The 19157-nt window shown below is 41.9% G+C and overlaps 1 protein-coding gene across 12 annotated transcripts in view; it reads left to right on the top strand.

The window, feature by feature from the left end:
- mark2b (MAP/microtubule affinity-regulating kinase 2b) overlaps nt 1-19157 on the top strand; it is a 48893-nt gene that overhangs the window by 11999 nt on the left and 17737 nt on the right. For 7 of the 12 annotated variants that reach the window (XM_027277447.1, XM_027277449.1, XM_027277454.1 and 4 more), the window contains exons 2-15: nt 6060-6227; nt 7607-7660; nt 9394-9442; nt 9742-9807; nt 10206-10276; nt 10630-10686; nt 12333-12569; nt 13911-14030; nt 14891-14993; nt 15168-15280; nt 15633-15707; nt 16050-16116; nt 16762-16913; nt 17407-17501. In XM_027277447.1, coding sequence (XP_027133248.1) covers nt 6060-6227; nt 7607-7660; nt 9394-9442; nt 9742-9807; nt 10206-10276; nt 10630-10686; nt 12333-12569; nt 13911-14030; nt 14891-14993; nt 15168-15280; nt 15633-15707; nt 16050-16116; nt 16762-16913; nt 17407-17501 — 1427 coding nt within the window. The remainder of the gene's footprint in view (nt 1-6059; nt 6228-7606; nt 7661-9393; nt 9443-9741; nt 9808-10205; nt 10277-10629; nt 10687-12332; nt 12570-13910; nt 14031-14890; nt 14994-15167; nt 15281-15632; nt 15708-16049; nt 16117-16761; nt 16914-17406; nt 17502-19157) is intronic. The other 5 variants (XM_027277448.1, XM_027277458.1, XM_027277453.1 and 2 more) reach the window with 4 other exon arrangements.

Below are 19157 nucleotides of genomic sequence, written 5' to 3' on the forward strand. Positions count from 1 at the left end.
TTTAAAGCTGCTGAGCGCAAACTGAAATGGTCTCTGTACAGGAAGGGACAAAGTAGTTAATTCTTTCAAACGAGTGAGAACAGTGTGATTACATGTAATTGTTAACAGCAGGTTTGTGATGCAGTATTTTTTTTTTTTTTTTTTTAAATCTGCGTAAACAACTTGTAATAATAGCTGTCAATGAGCCATCACTTTGTTGGCTGCCAAAATTGGCAGGAAAGTCACCGTATTTTAAGTGTTGCGTATAATTGGACTAATACTGGCTCAGTAATTATAATCCAAATCTTAGAAATTAAAAAAACACAAGAATGGTTTGACATATTTTATGCTACATATTATTTCATTGTCTCCCACTAAAAACAAGTGGCTCAGCACAGCAAGGGAAACCACGACGTACGCATGTGACTTTCAGGCGTGACTGCAGACTCAGGTAGTGTAAGGTGAGGCGGTCCTCTTAACAAAGGTGGAAAACAGGCAGAATGATCTGGAAGCCTGATTAGATGGTTGATCATTCGTCAACATAATTGCGTGATGCATTAAGCACGACGGAAGAGACGTCACGTTTTAGTTTTCATAATGTCGTGATGGTGTTTGGTCTTTTCAGCTTAGCCTGGTTTGTCATGTTTCCAAAGTGCGTGTGTGTGTTTTTGAACTCTCCCTTCATTACCACTTCTTTTCCTCCCTACTGTTGATAACACGTTTGCCTATCGCTTTCGGGTTGAGCCGTCTCTTGATAGTAATGTGCTGAACACACCTCGTGTGCGACTCTCCTGTTTTGGGTTACTTTCTGAACCGCGCTGTGTAAAATTCCATCTGGTTGTATCTGAGTGGCTTCCTAACAGAACTCAGATTAGTAAAGGTCAGTGATAATGAGGCTCGAGTCAGAACACAAACCAGTACTGCTGTGGATTAACATTACTGCTTTGTTTGTGTGTGTGTGTGTGTTGTGTGTTGTGTGTTGTGTGTTGTGTGTTGTGTGTGTGTGTGTGTGTGTGTGTGTGTGTGTGTGTGTGTCACGTGCACATGCTTGTGTTTTCAGTGTGGCAGTAAATGGCTCTTAGCTGCAAACATCTTGTCAGTGAGTTTTCACTTGTCTGAGTGTGTGTGTGTGTGTGTGTGTGTGTGTGTGTGTGTGTGTGTGTGTGTTGGGAGGTGGTCTGAATTGCTGGGCCGGATATAAACACTATACTAATGGTCTCTCCACACGGTAGGCAAAGAACGTCAAAGACTGCCACCCCTGTGTGATAAACTCCACACACAGTAGCCAATAAACTTGAGTCTCAGAGCATGTTGTGCCTTTTTTATTGTGTTAAAAATGTATTTAATCACTAAACTGTGACATTAAAATTAAATATGATAAAGCAAATCATCCTAAAGGTAGAAAAGTAGCCCAAGCTTGTATCTGATTCATATAATTTAAAATAAGTGTATATTTGTTCCAGTGTCTATAGACAAGCCCAGCAGCTGATTTATGTGTTGTTCTCTTGCAAGCCGCCGCCATTACTGCGGTGTGAGAGTGGAACTAAACACACGACACCATCCAATCTCCACACGCTACAGCTCTTACACATCCAGACAGTGGACAAGCCAGTTAAACTCAACAGGCTTTACTTGTTAGCTTATGATTCAAATCATCAAACTCCATGATTTGTTGCATTGTAAACTGGAAAACTGGAATAATATACCAATCAAGCTAGAGACATGTGGGGTAGCGGCGCACACCATTATCTCCATGGAGGCAGATCTCTGTGTTTTGTTTTTGTTAGCGAGCTGCTCCGATTGTGATCGAAACAGAAGGATTTAACAGAGATTTAACAGAGTAAATTTGATTTCATGCAGCAGAGGCTTAGGGCTTTTCATTTCTGTTTTTTCTTTTTCCAAATTCATCTTGTTCACTTTGTTTTTGGAGCAGAAGATGACAGTGCAGCCCCTGAAAATATGAAAAATAAATTTAAAAAAATGGAATCCGTTCCACACATCAGTGTTATAACCATGCCAGCCAGCTACACTTGAACCCTTGTTCCCACAGACTTACTAGGTTCCCCTAGTTGAGTGTCACCTGAAGTGGTCAGAGTGGTTACATTACCCAGTGGACACATTTTGGTGTCTTTGTGCCTTGTGTTTCCAATTTACTACCTCCAATCCTTACCCGACATCTCTTTTCACAAGAGGTCCCTTCATCTGGCGTGAATGTCATTAACAAACCCCGAGTGTCAGTGAGTATATGATCAGTATTCAAATGCAGTTTGTCAGCCGTTGTGACTGGAGTACAGTGAAATCTTAAGTTGGTAAACTGTGCATGTTAACAAGTTAGTATTCATGAGTCACATGCCGCATCAGAGAGTAATGTGAGAACAAAACAATGATGTCACTTATTGTTCTCCAACACATCTATAATTATAACTGAGGGGAGAGAGAAGAGGTGGCTGTATGTATGTGTGTGTGTTGGGGGAAGGGGCTTGCTTAGCCTGCAGCTGCCCAAAAATGAAGGAAGAATCAGAAGACAAAAATAGTCGGACATGAAAGAGGATAGGAGAGGAGGAAGACTAAAGAGTTGAGGACTGTGCAAGAGTGAAAGAACTCAGAGGAAACCTGTTGCACCTTGTGCATTGTCAGTCAAATACATAATTAAGAATTAAGCCTGCTAATTACCGGGGAATGGTCCATTTAAGCACAACTAACAAAGACAGAAAGCTTGTCTCGGTCTCCTGACCTTCGTGTCAGTGGTAGTACAGTCGTCTTGTACAGGCTTTGTCAGCTAGTTATGTTTGATTTCAACCCCCTGTGAAACAACAGGAATGTCTAAAAAATAAATCGCAAATCGTAAAAAGAAAAATGTAAACTTCTACAACAAGCCAAAGTCCAGTTGTCCTACAGTAACCTCATTATGTTTTACATTTTCCCCACTCAGAAAGCTGGACAGGATAACAGAGGAGTCGGCCTCGCTGTACACTTTTAAAAGCATAAAGTGGGAAATCTTTTTGTTGTTGTGCTATGTGTTATATTTCTTTACACTTTTATACATTTTTGTTGAGGAGCCTTGATGGACTCCTAGAGAAGTCCTCTTGTCTTCGAACATCGTCAGGTTATCTCTCTGGAAATCAGATGATGCTTCAACATGCATTGTTGTAACTTTTCAGCATGAATGTGTAAAATAGTCACATTTCCAGTGCTGGATATGGACTTACTTCAGATAGTTTGAGGCTAGAAATAATAGACATCGCTACATGTAACGGTCTTAAGATTCATCCACATGCTCTGTTTCTTCCCTTCAGACTTTTGTTGTCTTTTGTCATGCTCACCTGTGCATGTAAAAAAAAAAACTATTTCAAACCTGGTTAGTTGAATTGCCAAGAATCTGTTACTGGGACATGGCATTACTACTCATGTAAATACAAAAACTATTTTAAACTTTTAATATTTGTTCTGCTTTCATGTGAATGTTCTTTTTAAAGTGCATCAAAACAGACCGAATGGGATACTTTATCACTTTCTAGAAGCAGTTGGAAGGCCCGAATGTTTTATTGAGGGCAAGGTTTGACCTCCAGGCACTATTTTGGACAGCAGTACTCCCTGACAGAGGGAGCTAGATCACACAGGCCTAATCTCCGTGAGGACAGCCCAGCTGATCGAGAAGCTTTGTGTGGTCAGATTGGGTCTCATTGTGTCGAATCACGTTCACATATGAAACATTGTCTGTCTCCGTCCCCCCGACCACATGATCCAAAAATAAAAATCATTTGCTCCCCCCTCCTCACTCAAAGCCACATAAGGCCCTTCCGCTGGCCTTAGAGGTTTAATGTAACTGTCATTTGTTTTTAATCTGAAGTTCCCCCTCTCATGCTGAATCTTAATCTGGCCTATTACATTTATGCAGGTCTGCACTGTCAGCATGAGGATGTTGTGGGGAGAGGAGGGGGGACACAGACATTAGATCATACCATCTGGAGCAAGAAACACACAAATACAATGAAGTAATCCTCGTTTCCCATAGCCTGAGATATGGTAACAGAGGGAGGACGATGTTGATAGAAATGTGGTCTGCGGGTGATCTGCGACGTAGAGCAAGCCTCTAATTTGTTCGAGCCAGAAAGAGATAATTAGGCGAATAAAATGACTAGTCGGTGTTGGAGGGAGAGAACAAGAGAAAAGGATGATTTGTGCGAACCTCTTCACTCGGCACCAACAGTGTGAATTTCACTCGACCGTCTCTCTCATTGGTGTCAGATCTCCGAGAGGTGTGTGTGTTGGTGATTTTCTGCGTGTATACCCCGTGTGCACGCCCATGCGCCCCACACCAGTGTGTATTCTTGTATCTGTGCGTGGGCGTTCGTGTCACAGCCCGTGTGTGTGTGTGTGTGCGTGCGTGTGTGTGTGTTTGCGTCTCGTCACCCTGGAGCCAGTCGTCCTCTCCCTCTGACCCTGATCCCTGTCACCTGTCCGCTCAGATCACACACACAACCACACACACACACACACAATTGCCGTGACCCTTTCCTGGAGTTGAAACCCAATCGCAGTTGCCAACCATGCAAAACTTGCCAGCACAGCAAGGTTTTGTTTTCTTTTTGTGGGTGTGCGTATGACTCGAAAGACCTACTGTCTGCTGTAAGATGAACTGAAGCAATTTTACTCCACGCTACCATATAAAGAGACTATTAAAATAACTTTGTACACTACTGGCCTTGTGGGTTCAAATTAAAGTCACACAGATACACTCACACAGGAAGCTGGGGTGAAATATTATTTTATATCATTATTCTCCTGAAGATTAAAATGAATATCTTACCAAAAGATGAATAGTGTGTGTGTGTGTTTGTGTTTGTGTGTGGGCCATAGCTACTTGTGTTGTGAAACATTAACCATAGTAAAACAGTGACTGTAGGAAAATGAAGACTAAGCTCATCGTTCCAGCACTTCTCTTGAAGATTCAAACTTGTGTTAGGAAGTGGCTCTCATTTCTTGTACCCAAATATGAATCAATTATTATGTTATGGCAAATAGAAGACTATAAATTTAAATGTTAGTAGGAAATGCGTAATTGGTAGTCAGAGTCTAAGAAGACAGAACATGAGGGAAAATTGCAGTTTTTTTCCCCGCAGCTTCGCTAAAATTGTACATCACTTATTTGTAATCAGTGCTCTGCTCGCCAGTTAGTTACAGTTTTCTGTGTACAGAGCAGCAGACTTGTTTGTTTTGCCTAAAATGTTGCTTATGGCGGTTAAATGAGCTGAGTGCAGCTTCCAATAACGGCTTTAGGCTGCTGTAAAAAGCTTTATTTTTTTGTGTAAAGATTGAGTTATAAAATATCCACCTCACTTGGACAAAGTCCAACCTGATTATGCTTTATTTACAGTGGCTTGTTCCTTATCAACATCGGCTGTCCATATCAAGTCTGTTTTGGCACCAGATTATAATGCAGAGTTTGGAACGCCTTACTAGCTGCCTGTCGATTGATTTTCTGTCTGTTTTGTAATCCATAATAAAATCTGAAGGCTTCTGGGCAAGTATAATCTGGACTAGCCTGTCATAGACTTGGACAGTTATTCCATTTAAATTTATTTTACCTTTATCATAGTTAGGACTGACCTGAAGTTGAAACCAGAATCTGAATGAGACTCTGTGTGTGTGTGTGTGTGTGTGTGTGTGTGTGTGTGTGTGTTACTTTCAAAGCACTGTTGTCTCTTTGAGATGCAGCCATATTGGCAAGATGTTTACAGAGTTTTGTTGCATATTATTAATATTATATTAAGTGTTTTTTTGTAACTGCTCTAAAAGATAAAGTCTCGGGGCTCCTAAAATGTAGAAATGAGCCAATCGGTGACATTAAAATGGACTTGAAATGAGAGGCTTTGTTAAAACCTTATCTGTCCTTTATAATCTATGAATATCCAGTGATTATATGTCCCATAGAAACAGAGTGTTCAGGACAGCTGATAGCATGGAATGTAAAGCTTTCCCTTCATTTCCCCCCCTCAGTACATATTCTGTTACTTTCTGCCTATGAGGAGTCATTGTGGCCTCTCATGCTTACATATTTCCCTCTCTTCTCTTCTCAGGAGTCCAAGTCGTCCGGCCGCTCCAGCATGCCGCGATGTCGGAACTCCGTCGCCACAACCACATCAGATGAGCAGCCGCACATTGGTAACTATCGGTTGCTAAAAACCATCGGCAAAGGCAACTTCGCCAAGGTCAAACTGGCACGACACGTCCTCACCGGAAAAGAGGTAGGCATGCATGCGCAGACACACTAGATTGTAAGTGAAAGGACAGATTAAAGCTTTCAGTGCAGAGTGACTTTTGACATGACTTTCTGAACTTTAGACTTCACTTTCTGGAGGAAGGCTTTACTAGTGACTCTTTATTTAACTAGAAACTAGTTTGTCACTATAAGAAAAGATGGAAACCTTTTATGTTTTTATCCAAAAATCTAAAACCAAACCACTTTGACTCCCCTTTAAAAAGACAAGCTACCATGAGAAACTGTTTGTTCACTGTTGTAAGAGAAACCTCCGATTTTTTTTTTTGCCAAACTGGTAAAAAAAACAAAAGTATAGCAACACTTTGAATGTTTAGCTGATGTGTAAATGTTAAACTTCCTTGCTGGTTGCTGAGGATGTGGGAAGGGCTCACGCTGTGATACACAGCAGGTCTGGTCTGATCCTGGGCTCGCATGGCTTCGGAGACGGCACATCTGCTGCGGGCGATTAGATCACCATTGTCAGCTTGAACAGAGAAGCCTAAATGTCTCCGGCTCACTGTGAATTCCAGATGTGATGTAACGTGGTGGTCTGTCCCTTTAAGGGAAAAGCTGCGTCTGCAGCGAGCCCATGCCGGGCTCTGTCTGAGGCCCAGTCAAGTCAACGTTCAGTTAGGAGGGAGGGAGAGAGAGAGGGTGGGCGGGCTCTGTCAATGTGTGACAGCTCTGTGCCTGACACCCTGATAACACTCCATGTGACTCGCTGGCACACGCGCACACACACACACACACACACACACACATGCACACACACAAAGAAAACAAGGGAGAGTCAGAGGGCATGAAAGAGTCAGACAGACAAGCACAACCAGAAAGAGGAGTGGAAGAAAAGATTTAGTTGACAGTGAAAGACAGAAATGGGAGCGAGAAATAGACCTCCCCTTTCTGTGTCCTTGTTAAGAGATAATTCTTTGTTTCCTTCACCGCTCTGTGTCCTCTTTTCTCTTGTTCCGTTTCATCCCTTTTTCTCACTTTGAATCTCTCCCATCTGTCTGTTTCTCTATTTTTATTTCTCTCCCTCTCTTTCTGTGTTTTATCTCTCACTGGTGTCCACTTTTGGATTATGAACTATAGACCAGTACGTGCGTGTATCTGTGTGTGTCCCTGTCTGTATGCTTGCCCTATTATGCAACTGCCGCCTGCTGTGATTGTGTGTTTATCACTTAATGCTGTGAGATTGTATCGCTGTGTTTTTGTCTCCAAAAAAAAATGGAGTGTGTTTGTGCCTGCGATGGCTGTAGAACTGTGCAGGTTTGTGTGAGCGGGATGCGTCAAACCGACTGCAGCAAGTGTAATTAATGAATAAAAGTGTAATAATAAATTAACACGTTCTTGTTTTGCTTCTAGGTGGCTGTAAAGATCATTGATAAGACACAGCTCAACTCCTCCAGTTTGCAGAAGGTGGGTCTCTCTCTCCTCTCTCTGTCGCACACACCCATACAGGCACAAAATTCAAACCTCAGTCTTTCTTATCCCTTTTCTCAGAAGTAATTTTCAACTCTTCCCTGCCCCACGTGTCTTTCTTTTTTGCACTCTCTGTCCATCTCTCGCTCTCTCTTCCTCTCTCTCTTGCCCGTCTGTCTTTCAGAAGTGGTCTAGTTTTCAGAGAGAGTTTTAATTACAGGAAACAAGCTGCAATTACTTCTTTTGATCGTGGCAGGGTGGGGTCTGTCCACTTACACGCACACTCTTAACCATGTGTCCCTGCACACTCAACACACACCAAACGCTCATCGCGTCCGCAGACATAAGTCACAGAAAACACACTTGTGTGCAAAAGCAGACACAGAGAGCACATGGCAAGAAAATGTTAAGACATAGCAAAGACACTGACAGGGCCATGGCATAAATCAATGCCAACACACACACATGAAAGTTGAACGTAAATACGCATTCAAATGCAAATCCATGTGTACCACAATTGGCAGACAACACCCAATATTACACTCGCTATTATAATCAGGTCTTAAAGGATTATATATATTTTTTCTTATTGTTAACAAATCCAATGTAAAGATCAAAAGTGTGAGTCATTTAAATACTTCCTGGCTTTTATCGGTGGAACTCAAACCCGCTCATTTCTACTGAATATCTAAATCTTTAAAACTTTATTAATGCTGCTGAAATAGGTGTAAATATTGTCTATGTTGGGGGGTTATTTTTAGCCACAGATTAATACACATTTAGTGCTCTTGTGAGTATTTACAACAGCAGGGCGTCAAAATAAAGTTCACAGCAATGAAGGAATATGTCGCCCAGTGCAACAGTGTAGCTGAATAATGTGTTTTAATAATGTCCTCTATGACGTAGTGGAATAAGATAGATCTAGTAAACCGTATGAGTCGAAAGGATACGTTGATCGTTAGTTTTGGAGGAGTTTATGAAGAATAGTCACTTATATTTAAGATTTGTAGTTCATTAAAGAGTTACTGCGTAGCCACACACAGCTGTAGCTGTATTACATGCTACGTCATAGCTCTGCCTCTTTAAAATATATATTAAAATATACTGTGTTGGTTCCAAACATGATATGGTATTGATGTTTTACTTAAAAAGGGAGCTAATACAGAGTTTGTAACTTTAATAGTTTTAGGCTGTCTTCAGTGTTTTACAGAGAAACTTCCAGTAAGCTTAGTCTGACCTTATCTGCAGACTCAGAGGAAAAAAGTTTGTAATGATTAAAAAATGTTGTTACCACAGAAAGAGGCGGGATGGCATTGAGCCAGACATGAATCAGTACTTCGTATGCAGTATTTTGACTCATCATATTAGCATTAATAAGTTGTCATTTTTTCACTCTGAAGGCCTAAATTATGCCAGACTTTGGATTTGAACTAGTTCTGCTTGAATCTCTGGCAGTATGTCATAACTAACGATGTTTGTTTTTGTTTTCCCTCTCGTAATTTGACCCACGTGCTCAAACAGGAAGTGAATGTTTTCAGTGTCTTTTAACCCACAAACATTGATTGTGTCTGGAGTCTTTGCAATGGCACAAATAGGAACTGTAAAATCAATTGATATTAATTAGCACAAGAACATGTAGAATATAAATGTAATTCATAACAACATTCACACTGACAGTATGTCTGATAGCGTATCTGACACAGTGCTGTGTGGCCTTTTTTTTGTCACAGCTCTTCCGGGAGGTGAGGATCATGAAGATGTTGAATCACCCTAACATAGGTGAGTCACACTGAAACGTGAGCTTCCACTCAGTTGTCACTCACAGAGAACCTGATTTTCAGTTATTGAAAACAAATGATGACAATGTTTTCTCCCTTCTATCTCTCCTTTTTTTCACTCTTACTCATTCTTTATTTCTCTCTTGTTTCCGCTGCTCCTCCCTTTCCTCTCTCTCTCTCTCTCTCTCTCTCTCTCTCTCTCTGTCTCTCTGTCTTTTTTTTTTTGCCCCATCGCTCTTCACTTTTCTTTTCCCTCCCCCCTCCAATCCACTGTCTTTGCCTTTCTCTCTCCACCTCCAGTCAAGCTCTTTGAGGTGATAGAGACAGAGAAGACTTTGTACCTGGTAATGGAGTACGCCAGTGGAGGTAAGTGCGTGTCACTGTGAAATCATTCCCCCTGAAGCTCAGCACTCTGTATGTTAGAATCAAATTGTTCCTCCCATTCTTAATGTTACGGCCTCTTCAGTATTTTATAATACTTTGTCCAAAGGCTTGCTATGAGAACCATTTTATGGGATATTAGATTTTTTTTTTTGGCCACCTCTAACCCCTCACACTGAAAATAACATTGTCAATTAACAATATAGCTTGTTTTTAAGAGATTATGTTGTAGGTAATTTAATTTCATCTTTAGCGCTCATACTTTATTTTTAAAAGACAGGACTTAGTTCAGTGTCCCATTGACCCAGTACTCTGGTTTTAAGGAGACAAGTATCAGGTTCCAGCACTAAATCTGTTCTCCTCCTCTTTCTCTCGTCTCCCAGGAGAGGTCTTTGATTACTTGGTGGCCCATGGCAGGATGAAAGAGAAAGAAGCCCGTGCCAAATTCAGACAGGTGTGTGTGTGTGTGTGTGTGTGTGTGTGTGTGTGTGTGTTGCTGTTGTTTTAAGGCACGTTAGACTGACATTAAAAGTGTATTGCCACTGAACGGTTATATAAATTTGGTGTCATTTGTGGAGTGAGTGCAGCTGCAGCAAAATTGAAACAAAGTAAACTAAAACATGCATTTCGTATTTCAGTGTTTTTTTTATTTTTTATCTCCAGCACTTCCTCATTTGCCTCCTCCGTGAAATTCTAGCGAAGAGCTCTGTTTTACTTCATTGTCTAACCATTTCAAACCTGTCCATCTTGTCATCCTCTCTCTGACTCCATCTCGTTCTCTCTCTTACTCATTTTCTCACTCTCCAGATTGTGTCAGCGGTGCAGTATTGCCATCAGAAGTGTATAGTACACAGAGACCTCAAGGTGAGAACACACACACGCATTATTGAATCACAGTAAGTGTCAAAACGCAAGCATGCTCGCTCGCGCTCGCTCTCTCTCTCTCTCTCTCTCTCTCTCTCTATCCATATTAATCTTTATGTCAGGATTTTACTTTTTGAGATGAAGCAGGCGACCCACAAGTTAATCACATAGATGATATAATGTCCCTCTTTGAGTGCTATGGCTGGAACACACAAACCTATACCCATACACTCATACACACACACACTTATTTCTTTGTAATTCTCCCCTATTTGATCCCCTCTCTCCTTCGGGCCTCTTCATTTATTTCTCCTTCCGTCTTTGATTCACAGTAGTTGGTGCCAATAATGAAACACAACAGGGTACACACAGGTCTAATGCATCCAGGTCATTTTGGGTCATAGTTATTATGCCGAGTTGTAAATCCTCTTATTGTCCCAGCAACAGACCTTTAGACAAGACATTATCGTGATTACTTTTACAGTAAGCATACAGGAAGCTCTAATCTCAAAGTTGTTTTTCCCACTCAGGGTTATTTTTGTTTTTTTAAATAATCATTTTTAATGCTTTGGCCGAGGTCATGAAATAGCTGCTAGACTTTTGGCAGGTAAAAATGGCTGGCCTTTACAAAGAAGGCAGCATGGGAAATGAGAGGACAGACAGTTTTCATTACTGTAATGTGCACCATCCAGCACATTATCTTAATCTCACGCGATCTGTGGGTTGTGATGTGAAATCCGGTACATGAGTCACTTCAATAGGTCCCGCACTGCAAGAGCAAACTTTGATGAGCGTGTATTTTACACCATTTAAATCACCATCCAGTATGGCTGCAATCAGGCTGATATGGTTAATAACTGCTTTGTCTGCTGTAATGGTGGCTCTGTTTTCTTAAAAGTTTAAAAGTTGTTGGTGTTAATCAGCTATAGATGTTTGTGCCTGTCTGATGCTCATTTATTTCTTAGGTCAGAGCCTAGAGATGATGTCAGTGTTGTATTCAATGTGCATGCACACTCTCTCACATGCTCAAACACCACAGAAGCAGCAGAGTATTCAGAGCAAGTGAAAAGGAGAGCGCACCTGTTGCTAGGCAACCCCAGCCTCCTTGCTCACTGGCTCACTTAAGGCTTAGGGATACACACACACACACACACACACACAGGAATAAACTGTGGCAGCTCACTTTGCCCGTTGTGTGCTACTTGTAGGCCCCAGACCATTACTCTGAAATCCCCCTTGCTCACCCAGCTGTTTTTTTTCCCCAGAGAAAGGTGTTTCAGCCAACTGTCTGTGAAATGTATTATCTTCAGACCCATTTGCAAGTCAGAGAAAAATGTGTTGCGCTGACGCTGGATGACGTGGTGGCCTATTTGTTGACTTCTTATGTAGCTCTGACCTTCCCGTGGAAGGAGGAAAGCAGAATAAGAGATTCCCTGTGTTGAAAAATTAAACATTGACTTAGCATATCACACAAAGTAAATTTGAAATGTTTGTGTTTCATTTCTTGGCACATGTAATATTAAGGGAAAGTCCCGGCATATTAATAATCTTTCGTCTTCTCCATCTTCTCCCTCTACATCCTCCTGCTCTCCACATCATAATTACGATTCCTTTCCTCTCTCCCCCACACTCTTGTCCATCCGCAGGCGGAGAACCTGCTGCTGGACGCAGACATGAACATCAAGATAGCAGACTTTGGCTTCAGTAATGAGTTCACTCTGGGGAACAAGCTGGACACGTTCTGCGGCTCTCCGCCCTACGCTGCCCCGGAGCTCTTCCAGGGGAAGAAGTACGACGGGCCCGAGGTGGACGTTTGGAGCCTGGGGGTGATCCTCTACACACTGGTCAGCGGCTCGCTGCCCTTCGATGGACAGAACCTCAAGGTCAGGAAGAGTGTGTGTGTGTGTGTGTGTGTGTGTGTGTGTGTGTTCGTGTGCGTTACATAAGCGGATATCTATATTCTGTGGGTGTTTTGTAGTATTTGTCATGCTAGTTTCGGTTCCCTCTGCCCTACAAAATGCAAAAACTGAACTCAAATGAGAGGGTGAATGTGTAGACAATGACTGCCAAGCAAAGCAGTTTGTCTTTAAATTGGGTGTGGTGGTGTGATGCACCAAGCGGGCGCTGAAACCTGGTACTTTGTTTTTAAACAAAGGATTTAATGCTTCCACTGAACAATTATTCCTACCATGTATCACACTGCGCGTTCAGTCAGTACTCACATGACTCACTCTGGAAGTGCAGACACATTTTGGGTGGGCGATATGACATTGAATGTGATGATCTTGATATTAACATGCCTGCAAACTGCCATCCAGCTTTATCTAGTATGCACTAGCTCCTGCTGTGTGGAGTTTTGTTTAACACCTACATTATTGGTCTTACTATTTATTTAAAAGATAGGAGCCTCAGTGTTTTCGGATTTCACTCACTGTAATAAATAAAATGTATTCTTCCTTTTTTCAATGTGTCAAAGAAAAGCCAAGATAGTTTTCTGTGAACGTTTCAGCACATCAATAGATTAATCTGCTTTCCTTTTTCTTTTTTTTTATAAGCCTCAACACTCTGTATGTAAATTCAGCACCTCCTGCTTTAAGCTCCTTGAACGCTTGTTACATACATCACAGCAGTGTTAAACATGCATTTATCCCTGAGTGTGTGAATACATTAGAGTTATTAAGACCCCTCTAGTGGGACGGGTAACGTTAATGAGGTTAATAAGTTCACAAGACGCATCATTAAAATGTAATGTGTGGATAAAACTGATGTAAATTACAAATATTTGCCATGTGATGTTGACTATTTGTGCCAGACTGACGCTGCTTTTCTTAACAAGTGCAGTATCTTGAATTAATCATGAAGTACATTATCAATATAGCAGGAAGTGTATTATACGTTTTGGTAATATCCCCCACATACTCTAAGAAGCAGTAAGTGCGGAAGCTAATGTAGCTGCTTTACTAATTCAGTTTACTAATCCAACCTCTCTGTTGAGACACTGGATGAAGTCCTTTTATCATTTAACATTTTTTCATAGACCCTTTTAACTTCACTGAATCGTTGGAAACATTTGGACAGTCTTGGGTGCAGTCTACACTTCCATGGGAGGCCGTTCCCTTTAAAGGAAACTACGAATGTGTTTTAAAAAAAAAAAGGATTGTGTGCATGTTTGAAGTGGTGGATTCTTCGAGTCTGCTGTTGACTCTGTCGTTGTCCTTCACCAGGAACTGAGAGAGCGCGTGCTGCGTGGTAAATACAGGATTCCTTTCTACATGTCCACGGACTGTGAGAACTTGCTCAAAAAGTTCCTCATCCTGAACCCCTCCAAAAGAGGCAGCCTCGAGGTACGCTGCACTGCATTGATACACACACACAAACACACACACACTGCATCAGATTGAAAGTCCCTTATATTTAACTTAATTAAACTTGCAGACAGAAAGAAACTTGTCCATCTCCTTATAGCTTAACCAGTGATTGTTTGTTTGCTAATCTCATGGTGCATGTAGCACACACAGTACCAGCTATATCACCAGCTATATGTGAGTTGTTGCTGAAGTGTAAAGTGCTTTTTAAAGGCATAGTAAATACTTGTTAGTTTGGGACCCATGAGTTACTTAATCTGGTTGCGCTATGGACAGTCACTGTTTTTAATTGTTAGATATCGATTAGAAGGATGGCAAGATAAATCGATAAGTTGTATAACTCTTGTTGAGTTTACCAGATTACAAACATGCTCTAATTTTGGCTTCAGCTTATCTCTGCTTGACCTGCTAAATGTTACAGCAGCCCTGTAAAAACGGACCGAAAACTCAAGCTTTAGTGAGAGAATTCAGGCTGCTGACTGTTTAATTTACACCTACCTTAAAGTTTGTGTATGATGCGTGCAGATTGATAGCCTTCACAGAGCGTTTGGATCAGTGTCGCTTGTTTGTTAAAGCTAACACCCCTTGTTTACTTCTTGAAGATTTATTTGCATGTTGATAATAAAAGATGCCTTGATTATTATTCAAGATTAGTTGAAATATATTAATTATATTTAGCTGAATTCTGCGTCCTTCTTGTTGTGTTGCTAACTTGTCTTGAGGAGGCACTTTCTCCTGTCTCTCATTCCTTAACCTTTCTTCCCTCCTCTTCTTTTTGCCTCTTGATTGTTTTTGACATCTCATGTCTCCCTGTGTCTGTCTGTTTGGCTTGCTCCCAGCAGCAGATAATGAGGGACCGGTGGATGAATGTGGGCTACGAGGAGGAAGAACTCAAACCCTACATCGAACCCCAGCCAGATTATAAGGACCCCAGGAGGACAGGTAGGCACAGAAACACAACTCAAAAAATGATAAATGTAATATTTTCTTTAGCCGCGTACAGACACACAGATGTTCTTTTCCTCCACTCCACACACAAGGTTATTTATCTCAAAGAGAATTATGGACCTGCAGGAAGCTCAGCATTCTAATTATAAACTGGTTTTGTGTGTGCAGACATCATGCTGCAGATGGGATTCTCTCAGGAGGAGATCCAGGACTCGCTGGTGAACCAGAAGTACAATGATGTGATGGCTGCATATCTGCTACTGGACTATAGGAACTCTGAGGTATCCTGATTCTTTCTCATACCTACATGCCTTCATTTTATCATGTCAGTTATTATTGGTTAGTCAGAGCTCCCTTAGCTACAGCTACACTGATATCATACATTCAACTGTCAAACCAGCTCTTGTGAGATCATCTTTATATACAAGAAAATGTAGGGCTTCACTTTTATTTTGCCTTCAGGCCATCGGAGCACACAATTTGCTGTCAGCTCTGAATCTGAACGCTTATATTTATGCTCCAAACACACAAAAAAAGTCTATTTTTAGTCCTTTGTGTTTGTTGGAGCCACACTACAGTCTCTCTGCGTCTCCTCCTGATATTCATATTTTTGTTTTATTTCTTCCCCCTCAGCTGGATGAAGGTTGCATCAAGCCCCGGCCAGGAAGTGATGTAAGCAACATAAACGCCCCCTCCCCGCCTCACAAGGTACAATGAGAACACATAATGTCTTCTGCTAACAAATAATGAGGTCTCCCAACTCCAGCCAGTGGTTACACTGACTCTGCCCCGTATTTTAAGCAAAAACACTCTGGGGATCGACTCTGATGTAGGTAATCTTTAGGTTTTAGATTGTGGACCTACATACATGTGAAGTGCAGCGCATGTATGTAGATGCTTGAATTCAGCCGTGCGTAGGTTTCATGTGTGAATGTCTTAAAATTAACATCAGCTGTACTTATAGCTTGTCCGCTATCACACTTACATCCCAGTGTGTGTGACATAAAGAAACCACCTCGCTGACCTGTGTGTTTTCTTGCCTCTCTTAAGGTACAGCGCAGTGTGTCGTCCAACCAGAAGCCTCAGAACCGCAGAGCCACTGATCAGGGTGAGACTGGTGTGTGTCGGAGGGGATTAGGGGGGGGACAAAGCTTTATGTGTTGCAGAAGGACAAGTGAACACAGATTGAAATGTTTATTTGACACAAACGTTGCCAGCAGATCATACAAAAGTCTTTTATGTATTTTTAAATTGAATCATCTCATTTCAATCGTGGTGTATTCTGGGATCGCCTCCAGACTTTCCACACTGAAGCAGGTGAAGCAAATAATTGAATAAAAGATTCAAGACCCTTTTAAAGGCTGTGAATAGGGTGAAAAGTTCTTCTTTGCTTCTAAAATCGTTTTTGGAAAATAAAGCTTGAGCATCACATTCATTTTGTAGATACCTCTAGCCACATTTTGAAAAGAGAGGACAGCAAAAGGATGAGGAATCCATGAAGGAGCAAGTGGAGGGAGGACAAGATTGATGTGTGTGTGTGTGTGTGTGGAGGGTTGGTAACATTGAATGAAAGACAGCCCCAAAAGAAGGTGGACTGATTTCTGTTAGAGCTGAATGATGACATGAAAAATGACAAATGAGTGGCAGAACAAACGGTGGTGCTGAGATGATAATGATGATGGGAAGAGGGGGGGTTGTCGCAGCAAGTGATGGCCGTTCTCATGCGTTCCCTCTCTTTCTTTCTTTCTTTCCCTTTCTCCAGGCTCCTCCTACTCCAAGAGGGGGGGTCAAGGGGACAACAGGACTGCAGCGGAGGACTCTGGGAGGAAAGGTTCATCAGGCAGCTCCACCACCAAGGTGCCGGCCAGCCCTCTGGTCTCCTCTGACCGCAAGAAGAGCGCCACGCCCTCCACCGTGAGATCAAACACCCACACTGCTTACCTGACATTTGTAACTTTGACTTGTCATACTAGGAGATTCACCTACACCGCTGTTTTCCTTTTTATATGGCCTCTTCAAAGGACTCTCTCACTTCCTTGTCACACCCTGTTAGTTAACATAGACTAATCATTTTTATTAGTATGTGACATTGTGTAATTCCCAGTATAGCTCCGCTCAACCTCGACCTGAGCAGATGGCTAATGTGTCAGGGTAATGGAAAACACCTGTGTGGGAGTGTAGGGCCTTTTTAAATGATAATTCAAGAACACTGAGGTGAAAGAGAGATGGTTTTGTGAAAGAACAATGAGGAAGTACTGAGAAGGCGTGTTGTGTCAGGACAATTAAAGTCTTTTGTTTACATCGATTGGGACATGCGAAAGCTCAGGGCTGTTTCTGTAATAATTGCTCGCCTTTAATATCCTTACTCGAGCCTCCGTCCAACTTTCCTCTTATTTTCCCCCTTCAGAATAGCATCCTGTCCACCGGTACCGGGCGCAGTCGGAACTCTCCTCTGACTGAGAGAGCTACGCTTGGCCAGGGCATCCAGAACGGCAAGGACAGGTACACATACGAACACCTACATAAAAAATAGACAAAGGCCAAGTACGGTCACACACACACTCTTTCTCTCCTGTCACCGGCAGCTCACGTAGCTGCTGTGAGGCAGCGCTGCTTCCTCAGTAACGCGCACATAATACAAACACACTCAGCATGGTTTGTGAATGAAGCAGTCCCACAGCTGTCTCAGTGACTGAATCCCAGACCTTGGCTGGTACTCTCCAGAGCTCTGCCAGCTGGCTCAGGGAGACCCACAGCCTCCAACCCCCCCACCCAGGGCGGGGTGAGCCCTCCTGTGCAAGGAAATCGGGCTCCCTTGGGAATTTAGGACAAACCTGCAGTAGATTACAGATTACAATGATGGTCCGATTGAAGCCTGCCAGTCAGATCGGAGGCAGGGTTTCGATGGACATACGCTGACACATGGAGACACGTTTGTTCCTTAGACTCTTATCCTTTTTTCTGTTCTTTTCCTTTGATAAAATCTTCTTTTCAATGAACTTTAACTTCCCTAAACTTCCCTACAAAGTCAGCCCGGGATAGACGGGGAGAGAGAGAGTAATAAACAATGTTAATAGAAACAAAAAGCAGGATTTTGGGGACTTTGGGGGGAAAAAATAAATTAACATTATCTAACACAGAACTCCCGTTCTTTTTCACTATTCCTTCATTGAATTGGGATACAGCAGAGTGAGAGATTCCCTCCCCTTTCCATCCTCCGTAATGTAATTCATCCTTCCAGCTCTCCTTTCTTCCACCACTTCTGTCGATTCCTCTATGGACAAAATAACATTTTGTTCATAGAGGAGTTACGTAATTTTGGATTTGTCGCTCCAGGATTGTGAACCGTCGGCGTTCATACATGTCCCCACATACATCTACTCATGCTTAACCAGCCATATGCTTTGTGTGCTTTTTTCCCCCATGAGCATTAAACATTAAGCCAAACCATAATCCCTACTATGATGCAGTGTTCATCGTCATTACTGCTTTATTGTACATCAGTCTCAGATGACCCCCTCGCTTCCAACACAGTGCCCTACATGCAACATAATAAAAATTATTACATTGAATTTATGTATCAAGTTTGATACATTGAGAATTTTCTGTTTGTTTTTTTTGTTTTTTTTTTGTCATCATGGCACATGGTGACGATGTGGTCATTTGAGACAGTATTTTGTTTTTTTATTTGTACTGTGGGTCTATTAGCCATGGTAGGCGCTGCTAACTTAGTGGTTGTCATCTGCTTTGATTTTTTTAATGTTACTTTATTTGATCATCATTAATGCTTTGAAGTTTGGGCTTTATACTTGTTACCTCCCCGTGCCCCAATCCCTCCTTTTCTGCTTTCTGTCCTTTTCTAATTTCCTTCGTTTGGTGTTCTTTTATCTGCGTCTGAGCTCTTGTCCCTCTGGATTTTAAGTCACACATTTTCTTGGCGCCTCCTTTCTTTTCTGTTCTCCAGCTTCCTTTTTCCCCCTTCTTGTCTTTTATATTAATCTTTCTTCTCCTTCTTTTTCTGCTCTCTCTCTCTCTAAGGAGATTAGGAACTTGTGATGGAATATTAACTCTTAGTGGCACTATATGATCCCTGTACTTGCCTCTTAATAGGCTTACACATGCGTAAAAAATATCTACACACACAAGCTTAAACATGCA

The sequence above is a fragment of the Larimichthys crocea genome, chromosome III, assembly GCF_000972845.2.
Source record: "Larimichthys crocea isolate SSNF chromosome III, L_crocea_2.0, whole genome shotgun sequence".
NCBI lineage: Eukaryota > Metazoa > Chordata > Actinopteri > Sciaenidae > Larimichthys > Larimichthys crocea.